This window comes from Hyperolius riggenbachi, chromosome 3 (assembly GCF_040937935.1).
Source record: "Hyperolius riggenbachi isolate aHypRig1 chromosome 3, aHypRig1.pri, whole genome shotgun sequence".
Classification (NCBI taxonomy): Eukaryota; Metazoa; Chordata; class Amphibia; order Anura; family Hyperoliidae; genus Hyperolius; species Hyperolius riggenbachi.
The window spans coordinates 18380315-18396409 of record NC_090648.1 but is presented as its reverse complement, the minus strand read 5'-3'; the positions used below and the strand labels follow the sequence as shown (position 1 = coordinate 18396409).

Here is a 16095-nt window from a genome sequence, read left to right as displayed (position 1 = left end):
TGAGAATTGGCGGCCCATCAGCCTTCTCAACGTTGACCGAAAGATTCTGGCTAAGATAATTTTTTGGCGTTTAAGTCAAGTGGCAAATGTGGTACTTTCTCGCCAGCAGCACTGTTCTGTCCAGGGGAGGAGTACCCTTTCAGCCGTATTGACGGTCCGGGAGATTCTGGAGAGATGCAGGGCTGCTGGTTGGGGGAAATACTTACTGGCGTTGGATCAAGCTAAAGCTTTTGATCGTGTCAATCACGAATATCTGTGGATGCTCCTTAACAAGTATGGTCTGCCGGGGAGGTTCATTAATTGGCTTAAAATTTTATATAAAGGTGCTGAAAGTTTCCCGCTTGTTAATGGTTGGGTTGGACAAACCTTTGAGGTTAGATCTGGGGTGCGGCAGGGGTGTCCTTTGAGTCCCCTGCTATATGCTTTCGCCATTGATCCTTTCATAAGAAGGATTGAGGGTGGAGCGTTGTGCGGGGTGCCGTCGGGCATTTCTGGTGTATCCCCTCTCAGGGTTGTTGCCTATGCTGATGATGTGACTGTGGTGATCTCTGGGCAGGAGGAGGCAGAAGGCGTTTGTATGGAGGTTGCCCGTTACTCATTAGCATCAGGCTCCAAGATCAACCAGGATAAGTGTGAGGCTTTCTGGATGGGTAAGGAAAATGAGAACTTCTTGCTTCCGGTCTCTTTTCCAGCACCAAAAGAAAAGATTAAAATACTCGGCATAGAATTCGGCCCAGGTGACTATGGTCACCAAAATTGGGAAAGCAGACTAAGATGTGCTGAGGTCAAGGTGATCCGATGGAAAGGTTGGCGATTGACTTTCAGAGAAAGGATTGACATAATCAAAACCTATTTGATTCCAATTATGTTATATGTCAGTTTTGTCTGTATTTTGCCAGTATCTCTTCATACAAGGATCTACAGCTTGTTTTTCCAAATGCTTTGGGGAAATAAGATGAACCACGTTAAGAGGAATATCACTTATCGATCAAGGCAGAAGGGTGGCTTAGGAATGGTCAACCCAGTGGTTTTCTTTTCTCTGTTATTTATTAAAAACAACTTTGGTAGAATGTATGCGGAGGAACTGCCTGGATGGATGGGTATTTTCCAGTCCTGGTTTAAACCTTTTCTCAGGCAATGGGAAAGTGGTGGTTTGGTGAAAAGACTGAGAGCCAGTACTGATTATCTTCCGGCCTATGTTGCACCGTGTCTGAAAGTGATCAGGCAATGGGAACTGACGAAGGAGGATATTATCTCGATCCCTAGGAAAGTCCTAGTGGAGAGAGTGGTTGAGACCTTTTTTCAGGACCCATTGGCCCTGAGAGATTGCCCAAGCCCCATTTTGGAGGAGGGTTTGCGCTTGCTATGTTCTCCTAGGATTCCTAACAAATTCAGGGATTTGGCTTGGCTTTCCTTTCATGGCAGACTCTTTGTTAGAGGAAATTTGAAGTTCATAGGAGATCGGGATCGTGGTTGTCCTCATGAGGAGTGTGGAGGTGTGGAGGAGACCATGGACCATTTCCTGGTGGACTGTTCCTTTAAGAAAGAAGTATATAAACAGGTGGGTAGGGTTCTAGGTATTCCTTTCCTTGAGCGGCTCAGTTACGCGGAGTGGACATATGGTGCATTCAATAACCGGGGGTCATTTAATTTGGACACTTTATTTTTAGTTAGCTTAGTGATTCGATATTACACTTGGAATGCACAGTGTCAAATTACGATTCATCAGAAAGTCCTCCCTGTCCAGGTGGTGGTGCATGGCATTATTGGTGAGGTTGGGAAAATTCGGGGTCTTGAGGAGAAGAGGTTGAGTCGGGAGGAATGGTGTCTGTTTTGGCAGAACATCAAGCCTCCTTGATTTGGCCAATTCTCTTTGTGGTGAGCTTTCTATTTCTTTTTCACTTAGTTAGGAACACAAAATTAAGGAATGGCTTGCAAACATAGGAGGAGTGAGATTGCCTAGTCTTTCTTACTGATATATGTAAATAGTGTAAAATAGTGTATAGTATATATAGTGTGATATTGAAGTTGAATAACTGAGATTTAAGTTATTTTGGTTCTTGAGTTTTCCACTTTTCAGGAAATGGACTTGATATGAACTGAATATTAAGCTATTTGAGGCGAGAGGCCTAATGTTTGGTATTGTATTTATTTTGGTTACTTTCATATTTTTGTATAAAACAAGTTGTGGTATTCTTTAATAAAGAATTACTATGCATTGCCTGCTGTCAGTGCCACACGTCACTCCACCTCCTCCTACTGCTGCTGTTGTATTTATCCTGCTGCTGTCAGTGGTCCCATCACCAGGGTCCACACTATGCATTGCCTGCTGTCAGTGCCACACGTCACTCCACCTCCTCCTGCTGCTGTTGTATTTATCCTGCTGCTGTCAGTGGTCCCACAGACAGAGTCCACACTATGCATTGCCTGCTGTCAGTGCCACTTGTCACTCCACCTCCTCCTGCTGCTGTTGTATTTATCCTACTGCTGTCAGTGGTCCCACCACCAGGGTCCACACTATGCATTGCCTGCTGCCAGTGCCACACGTCACCACCACCTCCTCCTGCTGCTGTTGTATTTATCCTGCTGCTGTCAGTGTTCCCACCGCCAGGGTCCACACTATGCATTATATATAATTATGATTAAATGGTCTCATATGTATTTTTTCAAATATATCAAAATCTTTATTTCAAAAGTTATCAGAACGTTAAAATAGTTGGGGATAAGGAATGAAGGGGGTAGGGGAACAAATAAAAACAGTGAACACGTTGCGGAGCTAAATCATCCACTTTGCAGGCCAGCTTTCAAACTTCAGAAACCATTCATACGTTCATACCCTCAGACATACCAGAAATGAACAGACTTGATCTAGGGTGGTACCACCAGACTGTCTAGTGTACACTATGACAATTAGTATTAGTTGACTGATCAGTTTTTTGGTAGTCCTAAGCTGTTTGCCGTCAAGCTGTTAAATCCCGTACAGCGTGTTTAAAGTTCAGTTCAGTTTGTATTAATAAGCAGATGTTAGGCAGGTATTAGTGCAGGATAGCTTTAAAGCAGGGAATAACAAGCAGTTTTCTTATTGGTCAAAGAGTAAGCATAGCAGCTATATGCAGTCCAATATTGCCAACACATAGCAATGGACATTTATCTCACCACTCCCTCTGGTTTCTGTTCACCGCGGACGGTTGTCTGAGGGCTGTAGCTGCCTGGGGGGTTCACGCTGAGCGGCGGTGTGCGGACCCTTTAGCGGCTGCGTCCAGCCTGCTTGTTTGCCGGGTCTCCGCTATCACCTTTCCTCCTCGCTTAAGCGTCTTCCGCGTCTCAGGCGTCCTATACGGTACGTAGAGTTTCTAGTCCTGGCCAGACGTGGTGTAGCTCCGCCCACCGACGCGTTTCACGCCACTTAGGGCGTTTCCTCAGGGTGTGACGTCACTCCGCTCTACGTTTCTCTTAAGTACAGTGTCGTCTCCTCCCATCTCCATTCTGATAGGGCCGGGGATGTGTTACATTCAGCGCAAGGAACTTTTTCACAAGAGTTGCACATTATTTAAAACTGCCACTAGATGGCAGTGAGACAGTAGGAGAAGTCAACAGAGGCCGCAGACAAGTCTTTCGTCCTTGCAGCAGAACAATAGTTTTTCTTTCTTTTGAATTCATTTTATTTTTATTATATTGGAAACTTTCACCAAGAACTGGCATACAGAAAGGATTTAACAAAGCGCCACATATCAGTCAACATAATGCATGCATACTTTGCAACTCATACCCAATAGTATCTGGAATATCTATCTATATGCCTCCAAACGCAGAAAAGCCTTTAGGTCGAAGTCTCTGTTAAGGCCATGCGGATACAAAGTCTTCAACTTGTATATCCACATGGCCTCCTTACAGTAAAGCAAATCATCATAGTCGCCTCTTCGGGCCGACACATTTAACCTGTAGAGCCCCTTAACCACCGTGCCCTCCAAACTACCTCCATGTACCTCAGCATAATGTGCTGCCAGCTGGCTTTTTTCCTCATTGCCGTCCTCAATGTGGAGTAGATGCTCCAATACTCTCTCTTTTAGCATTCTTTTAGTTTGTCCTACATATTTAAGTTTGTAGGGGCATTTGATCATATAGATTACTCTTTTAGTTTGGCAATTTATGTGAGATCTTATATCATAAGTTTTTGTCTCAGAGCTATTAGTGAAAGTCTTGTTGTCATGTCTGCTAATGAATGGACACAATCTACACTTCCCACACCTATAGGTCCCATTGGGAGTCATCTTATTTAGCCAAGTGGTATTATCTCTCACATATTCACTATGGACCAGTTTATCTTTTAGGTTTTGTGCCCTTCGTGCGGTCAATAGTGGTCTAGGGCCTATAATTTGTGCTATTTCTGGGGATGAGGTAAGAATCCCCAGTTTTTTGTCAGAATTTCTCTAAAGTCTTACCAATGCGACCCATATCTAGACACCATCCTAATGAACTGATCATTTTCATCTTTATCTTTTTTCACTGGTAGGGATTGGATCAGGGAATATCTAGTCAGATTCCAGGCTCTTTTAAGGGCCCTTCGAAGTGTTCTATGGGAATAGCCTCTTTCACGGAATCTCTGGTACAACTCACGTGCTTCGCATCTAAACAATTCATCTGTTAAGCAATTGCGACGTAGACGCACAAATTGTCCGTAGGGTATGCCTTTAATTAGAGAGGGAGGATGGTGGCTAGAGGCATGTAGCAGGCTGTTTCCTGCAGTCGGCTTTCTGTAGGTTGAGGTCATTAATTTGTTATTTTGTATTGTCACCCTTAAATCTAAAAATGTCAAGGATTGGTCGCTGACTGTATAGGTCAGTTTGATATTTTTGTCATTTTTATTTAATCGTTCTAGGAATTTGGTCAATTCCTCTTCAGTGCCTGTGCACTATGCATTGCCTGCTGTCAGTGCCACACGTCACTCCACCTCCTCCTGCTGCTGCTGTTGTATTTATCCTACTGCTGTCAGTGGTCCCACCGCCAGGGTCCACACTATGCATTGCCTGCTGCCAGTGTCACACATCACTCCACCTCCTCCTGCTGTTGTATTTATCCTACTGCTGTCAGTGGTCCCACCGCCAGGGTCCACACTATGCATTGCCTGCTGTCAGTGCCACACATCACTCCACCTCCTCCTGCTGCTGCTGTTGTATTTATCCTACTGCTGTCAGTGGTCCCACCGCCAGGATCCACACTATGCATTGCCTGCTGTCAGTGCCACACGTCACTCTACCTCCTACTGCTGCTGTTGTATTTATCCTGCTGCTGTCAGTGGTCCCACCGCCAGAGTCCACACTATGCATTGCCTGCTGTCAGTGCCACACGTCACTCCTCCTCCTACTGCTGCTGTTGTATTTATCCTGCTGCTGTCAGTGGTCCCACCGCCAGAGTCCACACTATGCATTGCCTGCTGTCAGTGCCACACGTCACTCCTCCTCCTACTGCTGCTGTTGTATTTATCCTGCTCCTGTCAGTGGTCCCACTGCCAGGGTCCACACTATGCATTGCCTGCTGTCAGTGCCACACGTCACTCCACCTCCTCCTACTGCTGCTGTTGTATTTATCCTGCTGCTGTCAGTGGTCCCGCCGCCCGGGTCCACACAATGCATTGCCTGCTGCCAGTGCCACACGTCACGTTTTCAGTTTTGTTTTTTTAAGTACACCTATTTCAATGTGAATTCACTTTAAAAAAACACACAAAAAAAACCCGAATTCCCGAATACGAATTTTTAACGAATTTTTAGGTGTAACCTCGAACCGAATATGAACTCGAACCGAATTTCGTGGTCGAAGGCGAATTCGAATTCGAATGTCATGCGGACCCGAATTCGAATGTACCCGAACTGAATTTTGGTACATCTGAGCATGCCTAATCGTAACGTTTCAAAGTAGCAACAGTCCAAAACAATTGCACTTCCCGCTCGGATAACCGAGACAACTTTTGTTCGATCACTTTGACCCCAAGAGCCCTGCTAGATGCCGAGCCTTGGGCTGTATCTATAAGAAAAGTCTGCCAATCGCTTCTCCCTGCCTGTACAACAGTGGCTCCTGGGTCTATCTCAATTGCAGATGATCCAGGTTGTTCCTCAGCCCGTGGGTCAGGGTTCTGCATCTGTGCTCAGATCCCAGAAAACAAAGTTCAATTGGAAAAAAAAAAGAGAGAGCGGGGATGGAACGGCACTAGATGAGGCAGACCTTACTGGGGGTTCTTGAGGGGATTACTCACTGTGCCTCCGGATGATTAACATTCATAACAAGGTGAAGAGAAAAGAATCCGGGCACCAGATGAGCTGCTGTGCATACCCCACTTTATTTCATCCCACCAGACAGATTACAGCAAACAAAGATGGCGGCCTGACAGCCGTTTCGAAAGCCCAACGCTTTCTTCCTCAGAGACACACTAACTCCATTACAATGAGCATTTAAATAATGTACATCCATTAGCAAACAGGGGAGGGAAGAAAGGGGGAGGAGAAACTCACCGCCTACCGTATGTCACCCATTGCCGAGCGTGCGAACAAATCGCACTACTCCGAGCCGTCCAACTCAAGCGCCGGATTTTAGGTTATGCCTAAAAAAAATTGTTTTGATTGGTAATTCTATATGTCTCTTCTTTTTCCGGGACTTAACCAATTGGAGTTACCTCCAGTCACTGCCGCCGCCTATTCGGCCAGTGACGTCATTCCGCATGCCGCTGAGTGTCCTGGATGGTATCACTGGGAGGACACATGCGCTCCAGCCTGGTGTGTTGCCATGGCGGCGCATCAAATTGCGGAAGTCTCTTCCCCCTATAGGAGAAAACATACAAAAGAAGAGATATATAGAATTACCAATAAAAAATATTTTTTTTAGGCGTAACCTAAAATCCGGCGCTTGAGTTGGACGGCTCGGAGTAGTGCGATTTGTTCACATGCTCAGCAATGGGTGACATACGGTAGACTCTGAGGAAGAAATCGTTGGGCTTTCGAAACGGCTGTCAGGCCGCCATCTTTGTTTGCTGTAATCTGTCTGGTGGGATGAAATAAAGTGGGGTATGCACAGCAGTTCATCTGGTGCCCAGATTCTTTTCTCTTCACCCTGTCATTCATGCATCAGTAGTGTCTGAATCCCACACCTGAGACAAGCATGCAGAAAATGTGGTCTAACTTAAGTTAAACATCTGATCTTCAAGCTTATTCGGGGTCCATGGCTAAAAGTATTGAGGTACCGATATATCTAGTGATGTATCGGCAGATCGACCAATAGACAGATTTCTCTCTGATCAAATTTGACCAGAAAGAGATCTGTTGGCCGACTATACGCCGCTTCCCAATCAATTTCAGCATGAAACCTTTCTGGAATCTGCCTTGTGATGCTGCCTCGCTGCACCCCAGGCAGGCATGCTCAGATGTATGAAAATTTGGTTCGGGTACATTCGAATTCAGGACCGCATGACATTCGAATTCACCTTCGACCACGAAATTCGGTTCGGATTCAGATTTGGTTCGGGTGTCGGGCTCAAAATTCTGTACAAAATTTGTGTTCGCGAATTCTGATTTTTTTTTATTTTTAAAGGGAAATCACATTGAAATAGGATTAATAAAAAAAAAAAAAAAAGTGACGTGTAGCACTGGCAGCAGGCAATGCATTGTGTGGACCCTGGCGGTGGGACCACTGACAGCAGGAGGATAAATACAGCAGCAGGAGGATAAATACAGCAGCAGTAGGAGGAGGAGTGATGTCTGGCACTGGCAGCAGGCAGGCAATGTATTTTGTTGACCGCTGGCAGTGGGACCACTGACAGCAGGAGGATAAATACAGCAGCTGGAGGAGGAGTGACATGTGACACTGGCAGCATGCAATGTATTGTGTGGACCCTGGCGGTGGGACCACTGACAGCAGTAGGATAAATACAGCAGCAGGAGGAGTGACATGGGGCACTGGAGGCAGGCAATGTATTATGTGGGCCCTGGAGGTATGACCACTGACAGCAGGAGGATAAATACAGCAGTAGCAGGAGGAAAAGTGATGTGTGGCACTGGCAGGAGGCAATGTATTGTGTTGACCCTGACGGTGGGACCACTGACAGCAGGAGGATAAATACAGCAGCAGGAGGAGTGACGTGTTGCACTGGCAGCAGGCAATGTATTGTGTGGACCCTGGCGGTGGGACCACTGACAGCAGGAGGTTAAATACAGCAGCTGGAGGAGGAGTGACGTGTGGCACTGACAGCAGGCAATGTATTGTGAGGACCCTGGCGGTGGGACCACTGACAGCAGGAGGATAAATACAGCAGCAGGTGGAGGAGTGACGTGTGGCACTGGCAGCAGGCAATGCATTGTGTGGACCCTGGCGGTGGGACCACTTACAGCAGGAGGATAAATACAGCAGCAGGAGGAGTGACATGTGGCACTGACAGCAGGCAATGTATTGTGAGGACCCTGGTGGTGGGACCACTGACAGCAGGAGGATAAATACAGCAGCAGGAGGAGGAGTGACGTGTGGCACTGGCAGCAGGCAATGTATTGTGTTGACCCTGGCGGTGGGACCACTGACAGCAGGAGGATAAATACAGCAGCTGGAGGAGGAGTGACATGTGGCACTGGCAGCAGGCAATGCATTGTGTGGACCCTGGCGGTGGGACCACTGACAGCAGGAGGATAAATACAACAGCAGGAGGAGCGACGTGTAACTCTGGCAGCAGGCAATGTATTGTGTTGACCCTGGTGGTGCGACCACTGACAGCAGGAGGATAAATACAGCAGCTGGAGGAGGAGTGACATGTGGCACTGGCAGCAGGCAATGTATTGTGTGGACCCTGGTGGTGGGACCACTGACAACAGGAGGATAAATACAGCAGCAGTAGGAGGAGGAGTGACGTGTGGCACTGGCAGCAGGCAATGTATTGTGTGGACTCTGGCGGTGGGACCACTGAAAGCAGGAGGATAAATACAGCAGCTGTAGGAGGAGTGACATGTGGCTCTGGCAGCAGGAAATGTATTGTGTGGACCCTGGTGGTGGGACCACTGATAACAGGAGGATAAATACAGCAGCAGTAGGAGGAGGAGTGACGTGTGGCACTGGCAGCAGGCAATGTATTGTGTGGACTCTGGTGTTGGGACCACTGAAAGCAGGAGGATAAATACAGCAGCTGTAGGAGGAGTGACATGTGGCTCTGGCAGCAGGAAATGTATTGTGAGGACCCTGGCGGTGGGACCACTGACAGCAGGAGGATAAATACAGCAGCAGGAGGAGGAGTGACGAGTGGCACTAGCAGCAGGCAATGCATTGTGTGGACCCTGGAGGTGGGACCACTGACAGCAGGAGGATAAATACAGCAGCAGGAGGAGTGATGTGTGGCACTGGCAGCAGGCAATGTATTGTGTTGACCCTGGTGGTGCGACCACTGACAGCAGGAGGATAAATACAGCAGCTGGAGGAGGAGTGAAGAGTGGCACTGACAGCAGGCAATGCATTGTGTGGACCCTGACGGTGGGACCACTGACAGCAGGAGGATGAAAATGAGTGCGGTGTAATATGTTGCCACTTTATAAATACAATAAATACATAAATCAATTCATAAATTCATAAATAAATGCAGCAGGACAGCAGTAGCAGGAGGAGTCACGTATAAATACAATAAATACATAAATAAATTCATAAATAAATAAATGCAGCAAGCCAGCAGCAGCAGGAGGAGTCACGTATAAATACAATAAATACATAAATAAATTCATCAATAAATAAATGCAACAGGCCAGCAGCAGCAGGAGGAGTCATGTATAAATGCAATAAATACATAAATAAATTCATCAATAAATACATGCAGCAGGCCAGCAGCAGGAGGAGTCACATATAAATACAATAAATACATAAAGAAATTAATAAAGAAATAAATGCAGCAGCAGGCCAGCAGCAGCAGGAGGAGAATGAGTCACGTACTGTATGGCAGCAGGCAATGTATTGTAATTCCCAGGCAGGCACCTCATGTCCTCCTCTCGCCAACAACAGGTGCCTGGAATGTGCCTTCTATCCAGGCCTGGTTAATCTTCAAAATTGTCAGTCTGTCCATGCCCTTTGTGGACAGACGAGAGTGCTTCTCGGTGACCACGCCACCGGCAGCACTGAAGCACCTCTCAGACAGCACGCTTGAAGGGGGGCAAGACAATACCTCCAGAACGTACTGCACAAGCTCCCTCCAGATGTGCAAGCGCTCCACCCAGTACTCCATGGGGTCCACAGGCTCCTCGCTGCTGGTGTCAAGCCCACGGAAGGACCCCATGTAGTCGGCCACCATCCGGATCATGCGCTGGCTGTGACTCTCAGCGAAGGTGGCTGCTGCACGCACCTCCTCTCTCGGTTGCTGTACCTTCATGTAGAATGCCTGCGTCAATGACAGCAGGTTTCCTGGGCGCCTGACGCTGCTGCTGGCCGCAGGCACCGGCTGCTGTGCTGGCTGCTGGAAAGGGACAGAGGGGGTGGAAGGCAGGGGGAAGGCTTCCTCCAGTGGCCGAACAAGGATCTCCTGCAACTCCCTTTCTCGCTGCTCACGGTCTTTGGCAGGCAAAAACTGATCCCACCTCCCCCTCAGCCAATCATGCTGATGCCGGCGTCCTCCCTTGCTTGCATCCGCTTGACCCTGAGGTCTGTGCGCAGGCAGCGCAGCATGTGCACTGCCATGAGGAACAGGGTGGACCGTCTAACAGAGACATCAGGGTCAGCATCCTCCTCCTCCTCTTGCCCCTGAGCCTCTTCCTCCTCTCTCCACCCTCGCACCACTGCTGCTGCGCTCCGATGTTCCCCCCCAGCAGCAATGTCCAGCACCTCCAACTCCTCCTCCTCATCATCCTCCGCCAGGGACTCAAATACCTGCGGAGCAGTGGACTGCGCAGGCGGCTGCTGTTCCAGCTGCTTCAGGGCCTCCTCTCCCAAATCCACCAAGTGCCCTATCCAGCAGACAAATAAAGGGCACCCACTGGCAGAGGGATGCCCGTTGTTCACTCACCAGGTTGGTTCCCTGCAGGAAGGGAGCCAACACCAAGCAGACCTGCTGCATCTGCCACCATTGTGCGTTGGTGAGGAGCTGGAGTTTGGTGGTGCTGCTGCTGGTGCCGACGACAGTGGCATCATATATGTACCAGTTGACAGCCCTCCTCTTCTCAACCAGCCGCTGCAACATCGCCAGGGTGGAGTTCCAGCGAGTTGGCACATCTACGATGAGGCGGTGTCATGGCAGGCCCTCCAGCTGCTGGATGTCTGCCAGTTTTGCTGTGGCAGCTACTGATCGGCGGAAAGTGTGCACAATTTTCCGCGCCGCTTCTAACAGCTCCTCCATCCCCAGGTAGGTGCACATGAACTTTTGCACCACCAGGTTCAGGAGTCAGGACGTGGGCCAAGCAAGGGACGTGGAGCAAGTCTCCCCTGCTGATGGCAGCAGGGACCCTCTAGGGGTCAGCCACGTCCTCTCCTGCTCCCTGAGGTACCGGAGCACGTTCAATGCCGTCAAGGAGTTTTTACCCAGGCTTTTCATCTCCAGCAGTGCTTGGCAGTGGCAGGCCTTCACGCTGCTGGAGAGACGGGATCGCTTGGCAGCAGGAGCTGCTGCTTCTCCCCTGACCCCGCGCGGTGGCACCACATAGTGGTCGACTGGTGCCGCTGCTGCTGCGCCCGAGGGTGGACCTGCTGCTTCCTAGCTCTGGCTTTTCACCAGGCTGACTCAGTGGGCCGTAAAGGACAGATAGCGCTCTGTCCCAAACCGGCTGCTCTATGAATCCATGGTTATGTGGATCAGCACACTCACAGCGTGATCCAGCGTGTGGCCCACGTTCGCCATGGCAGAGTGGTGCAGTGCTGGGATCGCCCTGTGGCAGATATAGTGGCGGCTGGGTACTGCCACTCCGGGATCCCAACCTGCAGCAGCGCTCTGATGCCACTCCCCTCATGCACAAAGGAATATGGCAGGAGCTGGGAGCACATGGCCCGGGCAAGCAACCCGTTCAGCAACCGGATGCACCTGTGGGTGGGAGGCAGCACCTTGGTCACACTGGGGAATGCTTCGCTGAGCAGGGTCTGGTGGCGTTTGCCTGCACGGGAGGATGAGGAGGCCACTGGGAAGGGAGCTGATGAGGCCACTGAGGACTGGCTGCCCGGGGGGAGTGAGTTGCTGCTGTGCTCCTGCTGCTGCTGCTGGATGGGCAGGAGGGTCGGCTGCTGCTGCTGCTTCTGCTGAAATCTGTGCAGTGGCTGTCTGGCTCTGACCACTGCCTGCACCACTTTGCATCAGCTTTTCCAACTCACTAAAGTCCTCAAAATGTCTGCTCTGTAAGTGGGTCTGCAGGCACGAGGTACCCAACTTGAGCAGATCGCGACCTCTGCTGAGACTGACACCGCAACTGTTGCAAATTGCACGTTTCGCGTCCACTGGGCACTTGGTGAAGTACCGCCAGACTGGGGACTTCAACCTGCTCTTTGAGCTTGAGGGCTGGGGTTTTTGGGTGCCTTTGGAGGATTGTGCCTTTTTGGTTTTAGTTAGAGGTTTGCTGCGGGTGGTGGTAGTGGCTGAAGCAGCAGGCTGTGCCTCCTGCCTTTCACGCCCTGTGCTGGCCGCCTTGCTGTTTCCGCACCTCTGCGCCAGAGATGCCTCCTCCTCCAATGGCGAGCTGCCTTCAACCAACTGTGCTGGTGGTACCAACTCCTCTACCCCAACATCCTCTGCATCGCGCCCCTCCTCCTCAGTGCCAACAACAAACTTCTGCACCTCAAACTCCTCCCCCCGCTTGGATGGACCCATCATATCCAACTCATACTTCTCCTAAACATCCCTGTACATGGTCACAGTCTCAGGGGAGAAGAGCATGCTCATTGAGGGCAGGCTGGTCGATTGGGGTCACCATGACCATGGCCTCAAGCGGTGGTGGAGGCCTGCTACGGACCAGAGTGCTGGTGGTGGTGGCACTGGTCTCGCTGGTGCTGGAGGCCTGGCTGGAAATGGTGGCTTCCTACTCTGCCATCATTTCCACCACAGCCTGCACCTGACTCACCACAATGAGCCGTGGGCGACGACTCGTCTCAAAGATGGGCACAACGTGCTGCTGTTGCGCCTCTGCTCCCTCCTCCCTGTGGTCAGTGGCTGGCAGTGGACCAGTCCCAGACCTGCTGCTGCTGGCAGTGGCTCCTGCAATGGCACTGCCTCTCCTGGTTGTGCCTCGCCCTCGCCCTCTACCTCTGCCAGTCATTGTGCACTATACAAATACAGTAAAAAAAAAAAAAAGTAGAAGAGGGCGGGAAAGGGTGTAAACTTTAATAAAGTCTGTGTTGGTGGTGACTTGGTGGTGACTAGTAGTACTAGTAGACAGTAGTAGTAGTAGTACGCACGGAGGTAACTAAGAAATACCTAGCGTACTACACTATAACTAAGTCGTGCGGCAGACAGTCGGTGACAATTGCAATTGGTCACACATGGTCAGACGCAATCAATCAATCAATAGGCTCGGGCAGGTGGCAGTCACAGGTCACTCACAACGGATGCTGGTGGTGGCCTGTGTTGTAACTCTTATTTATTACACATTACAGATGATAATAAAATCACACAGTAACAGTGAAAAAAAAATAAGTGAATGGGCACTAGTAGTATAGTAGTAGACAGACACTAGTAGTATGATAATAAAATCACACAGTAACAGTGAAAAAGAAATAAGTGAACGGGTACTGGTAGTATAGTAGTAGACACTAGTAGTAGTACGCACGCAGGTAACTAAGAAATACCTAGCGTACTACACTATAACTAAGTTGTGCGGCAGACAGTCGGTGACAATTACAATCGGTCACACACGGTCAGACGCAATCAATCAATCAATAGGCTCACTCACAACGGATGCTGGTGGTGGCCTGTACACAGTCAGTAACTAACTAAATAATTTATTCTCGCTTCAGACTCTCTTTAATGCATCTCGCGGGAAACCCCCACTTCTGAAGAACATTTACATCACGCTTTTCTCCTGGTGGAATGAAAGCGCCAGAGCTGCAGCCACTAGGACACGCTCTAAAGGCAGCAGTCTTTCCCAAGGTCACCTACTAAATAGGTGCTGGCTTACTGAACAGGTCAAGCTGAGATTCAAACCCAGGTCTCCTGTGTCAGAGGCAGAGCCCTTAACCGTTACACCATCCAGCCACTCAGGAGTCTCAGCCCGTAAAGAGTCTATTTTACATTTACTGGACCACTAATCACATCCTCTTTAGTTCCTCTTTCAAGCCATGTATTTTCTTTATCTTTAAACTTTAATTGCCCCATTTTTGTCCAGTAGAGTTTTGAGTTTGTTATTTTCTGCTTAATCACACTCTTTGACCCATATTCCATTAACTTTTCTCCACAGAGTTATTTTCAAACCTTTTCAATATAAAGCTCCCACCAAGCAAGATATTACCGTTACCTTTTTTTCTAGTTTATTAGCACTTTTTAAATTGCTGAAATGACTATTTATTTATTTTTAGACAAGATGAAAAATGACCAGGTGAAAACTTAGGAGAGAAGTTAATAGGATATGCCCATTTGGCTCTTATTCAATTCAACTTTTCTCTTGAGTTTTCCCCTTTTTTCAACTTCTTTGTTTTGTGTTGCATTTGAAAAAGTATCAAATGTAGGTATAAAAATACCATGAAAATTAGAGAATTTCTTCGCTTGTTGGTGGTTTATAAGGCATTCTATTGATGAGTTGTGAAAATATTACCCAGGAGAAACGTGGGAGAAAGATGTAATTGCATATTTATATTTATTTATTCTAGGTTTGAAAGGCTCATTGAAAGAAGAAAGCCCTTCGTTGACCTCGTGAGAAGTTTTGGTTCTGCAATGATTGTCATGCCGGCCTTCTCTTATGTTCGCAACAAGGATATCTCTTTTCGGGTACTGCACGCCATGGAAGACTTTAGTCTAAAGAACAAAGTTGTTTTTTTCCACCCTGATTATCTCAGAAACCTTTACAAGCACTGGAGAAAGAAGGGACTGCAGGCCAAGCGCTTGTCCTCAGGAATGATGTTGGTCAGTGCTGCTATTGAGTTGTGCCATAGTGTGACCCTCTATGGATTCTGGCCATTTTCTCTTGACCTTGATGGCAACCTTCTGACCCACCACTATTATGATGACAAGCATCCTTCACCTGGATTCCATGCCATGCCTGAAGAGTTCTACTTCTACACCAAGATGCATCTAAAAGGAGCACTCTACCTACATATAGGGAAGTGTTAGTTATTGGTTGAAGGATTTTAGTTTTTTACAGTTCATCCAGAAACTTAGTTGTAAGTCATAAAGTATTTATGTACAGGTAGTCCCCGGTTAAGGAATGAGATAGGGACTGCAGGCTCATTCTTAACCTGAATCCGTCTTTAAGTCGGGACACTGTGCCTTCTCTGTCCCCTGTGCTTCCAGTGCCCCCCCCCCCCCCTCTGTGTCTCTGGTGGCCCCCTTTGTTTCTCTGGTGGCCCCCTCTGTTTCTCTGGTGGCCCCCTCTGTGTCTCTGGTGCCCCCCTCTGTGTCTCTGGTGGCCCCCTCTGTGTCTCTGGTGGCCCCCTCTGTGTCTCTGGTGGCCCCCTCTGTGTCTCTGGTGGCCCCCTCTGTGTCTCTGGTGGCCCCCTCTGTGTCTCTGGTGCCCCCCTAATGCAGAGTATGCACAGCGGAAGGCGCAACAAGTCTCACCTGCTTCCACGGCGACTCCGGGCCAATCAGCAGCGTCCTCTCACCCCTCAATGTTCCTCCCGGCGGCTTCACTAGCGTCGCGTAATGACACAATCAAAAGGAGCCGCGGCATCTCCTTCTGATTGTGTCATTATGTGACGCTAGTGAAGCCGCCGGGAGGAACATTGAGGGAAGAGAGGACGCCGCTGATTGGCCCGGAGTCGCCGTGGAAGGAGGTGAGACTTGATGCGCCATCCGCTGCGCATACTCTGCATAAGGAAAGGCGGCACAAGAGGAAGTCCCCAGCAGCGTGACGTCATTGCGATGGTTCGGCAAGCGTTTGTATCGGCAGGTCGTTTCGTAAGTCGGGCTTTCGTAACCCGGGGACTACCTGTATTGATGTTCATTGACTCCAGAAATGCTCT

At 48.9% G+C, this 16095-nt stretch overlaps 1 protein-coding gene across 2 annotated transcripts in view; it reads left to right on the top strand.

Moving 5' to 3' along the window:
• LOC137560881 (alpha-2,8-sialyltransferase 8F-like) overlaps positions 1-15642 on the top strand; it is a 150238-nt gene extending 134596 nt beyond the window's left edge. For both annotated transcript variants that reach the window (XM_068272039.1, XM_068272038.1), the window contains one exon: positions 14785-15642. In XM_068272039.1, the coding sequence (XP_068128140.1) occupies positions 14785-15244 (460 nt within the window). In that variant the 3' untranslated portion in view covers positions 15245-15642. The remainder of the gene's footprint in view (positions 1-14784) is intronic.
• The last annotated feature ends 453 nt before the right edge of the window (positions 15643-16095 follow it).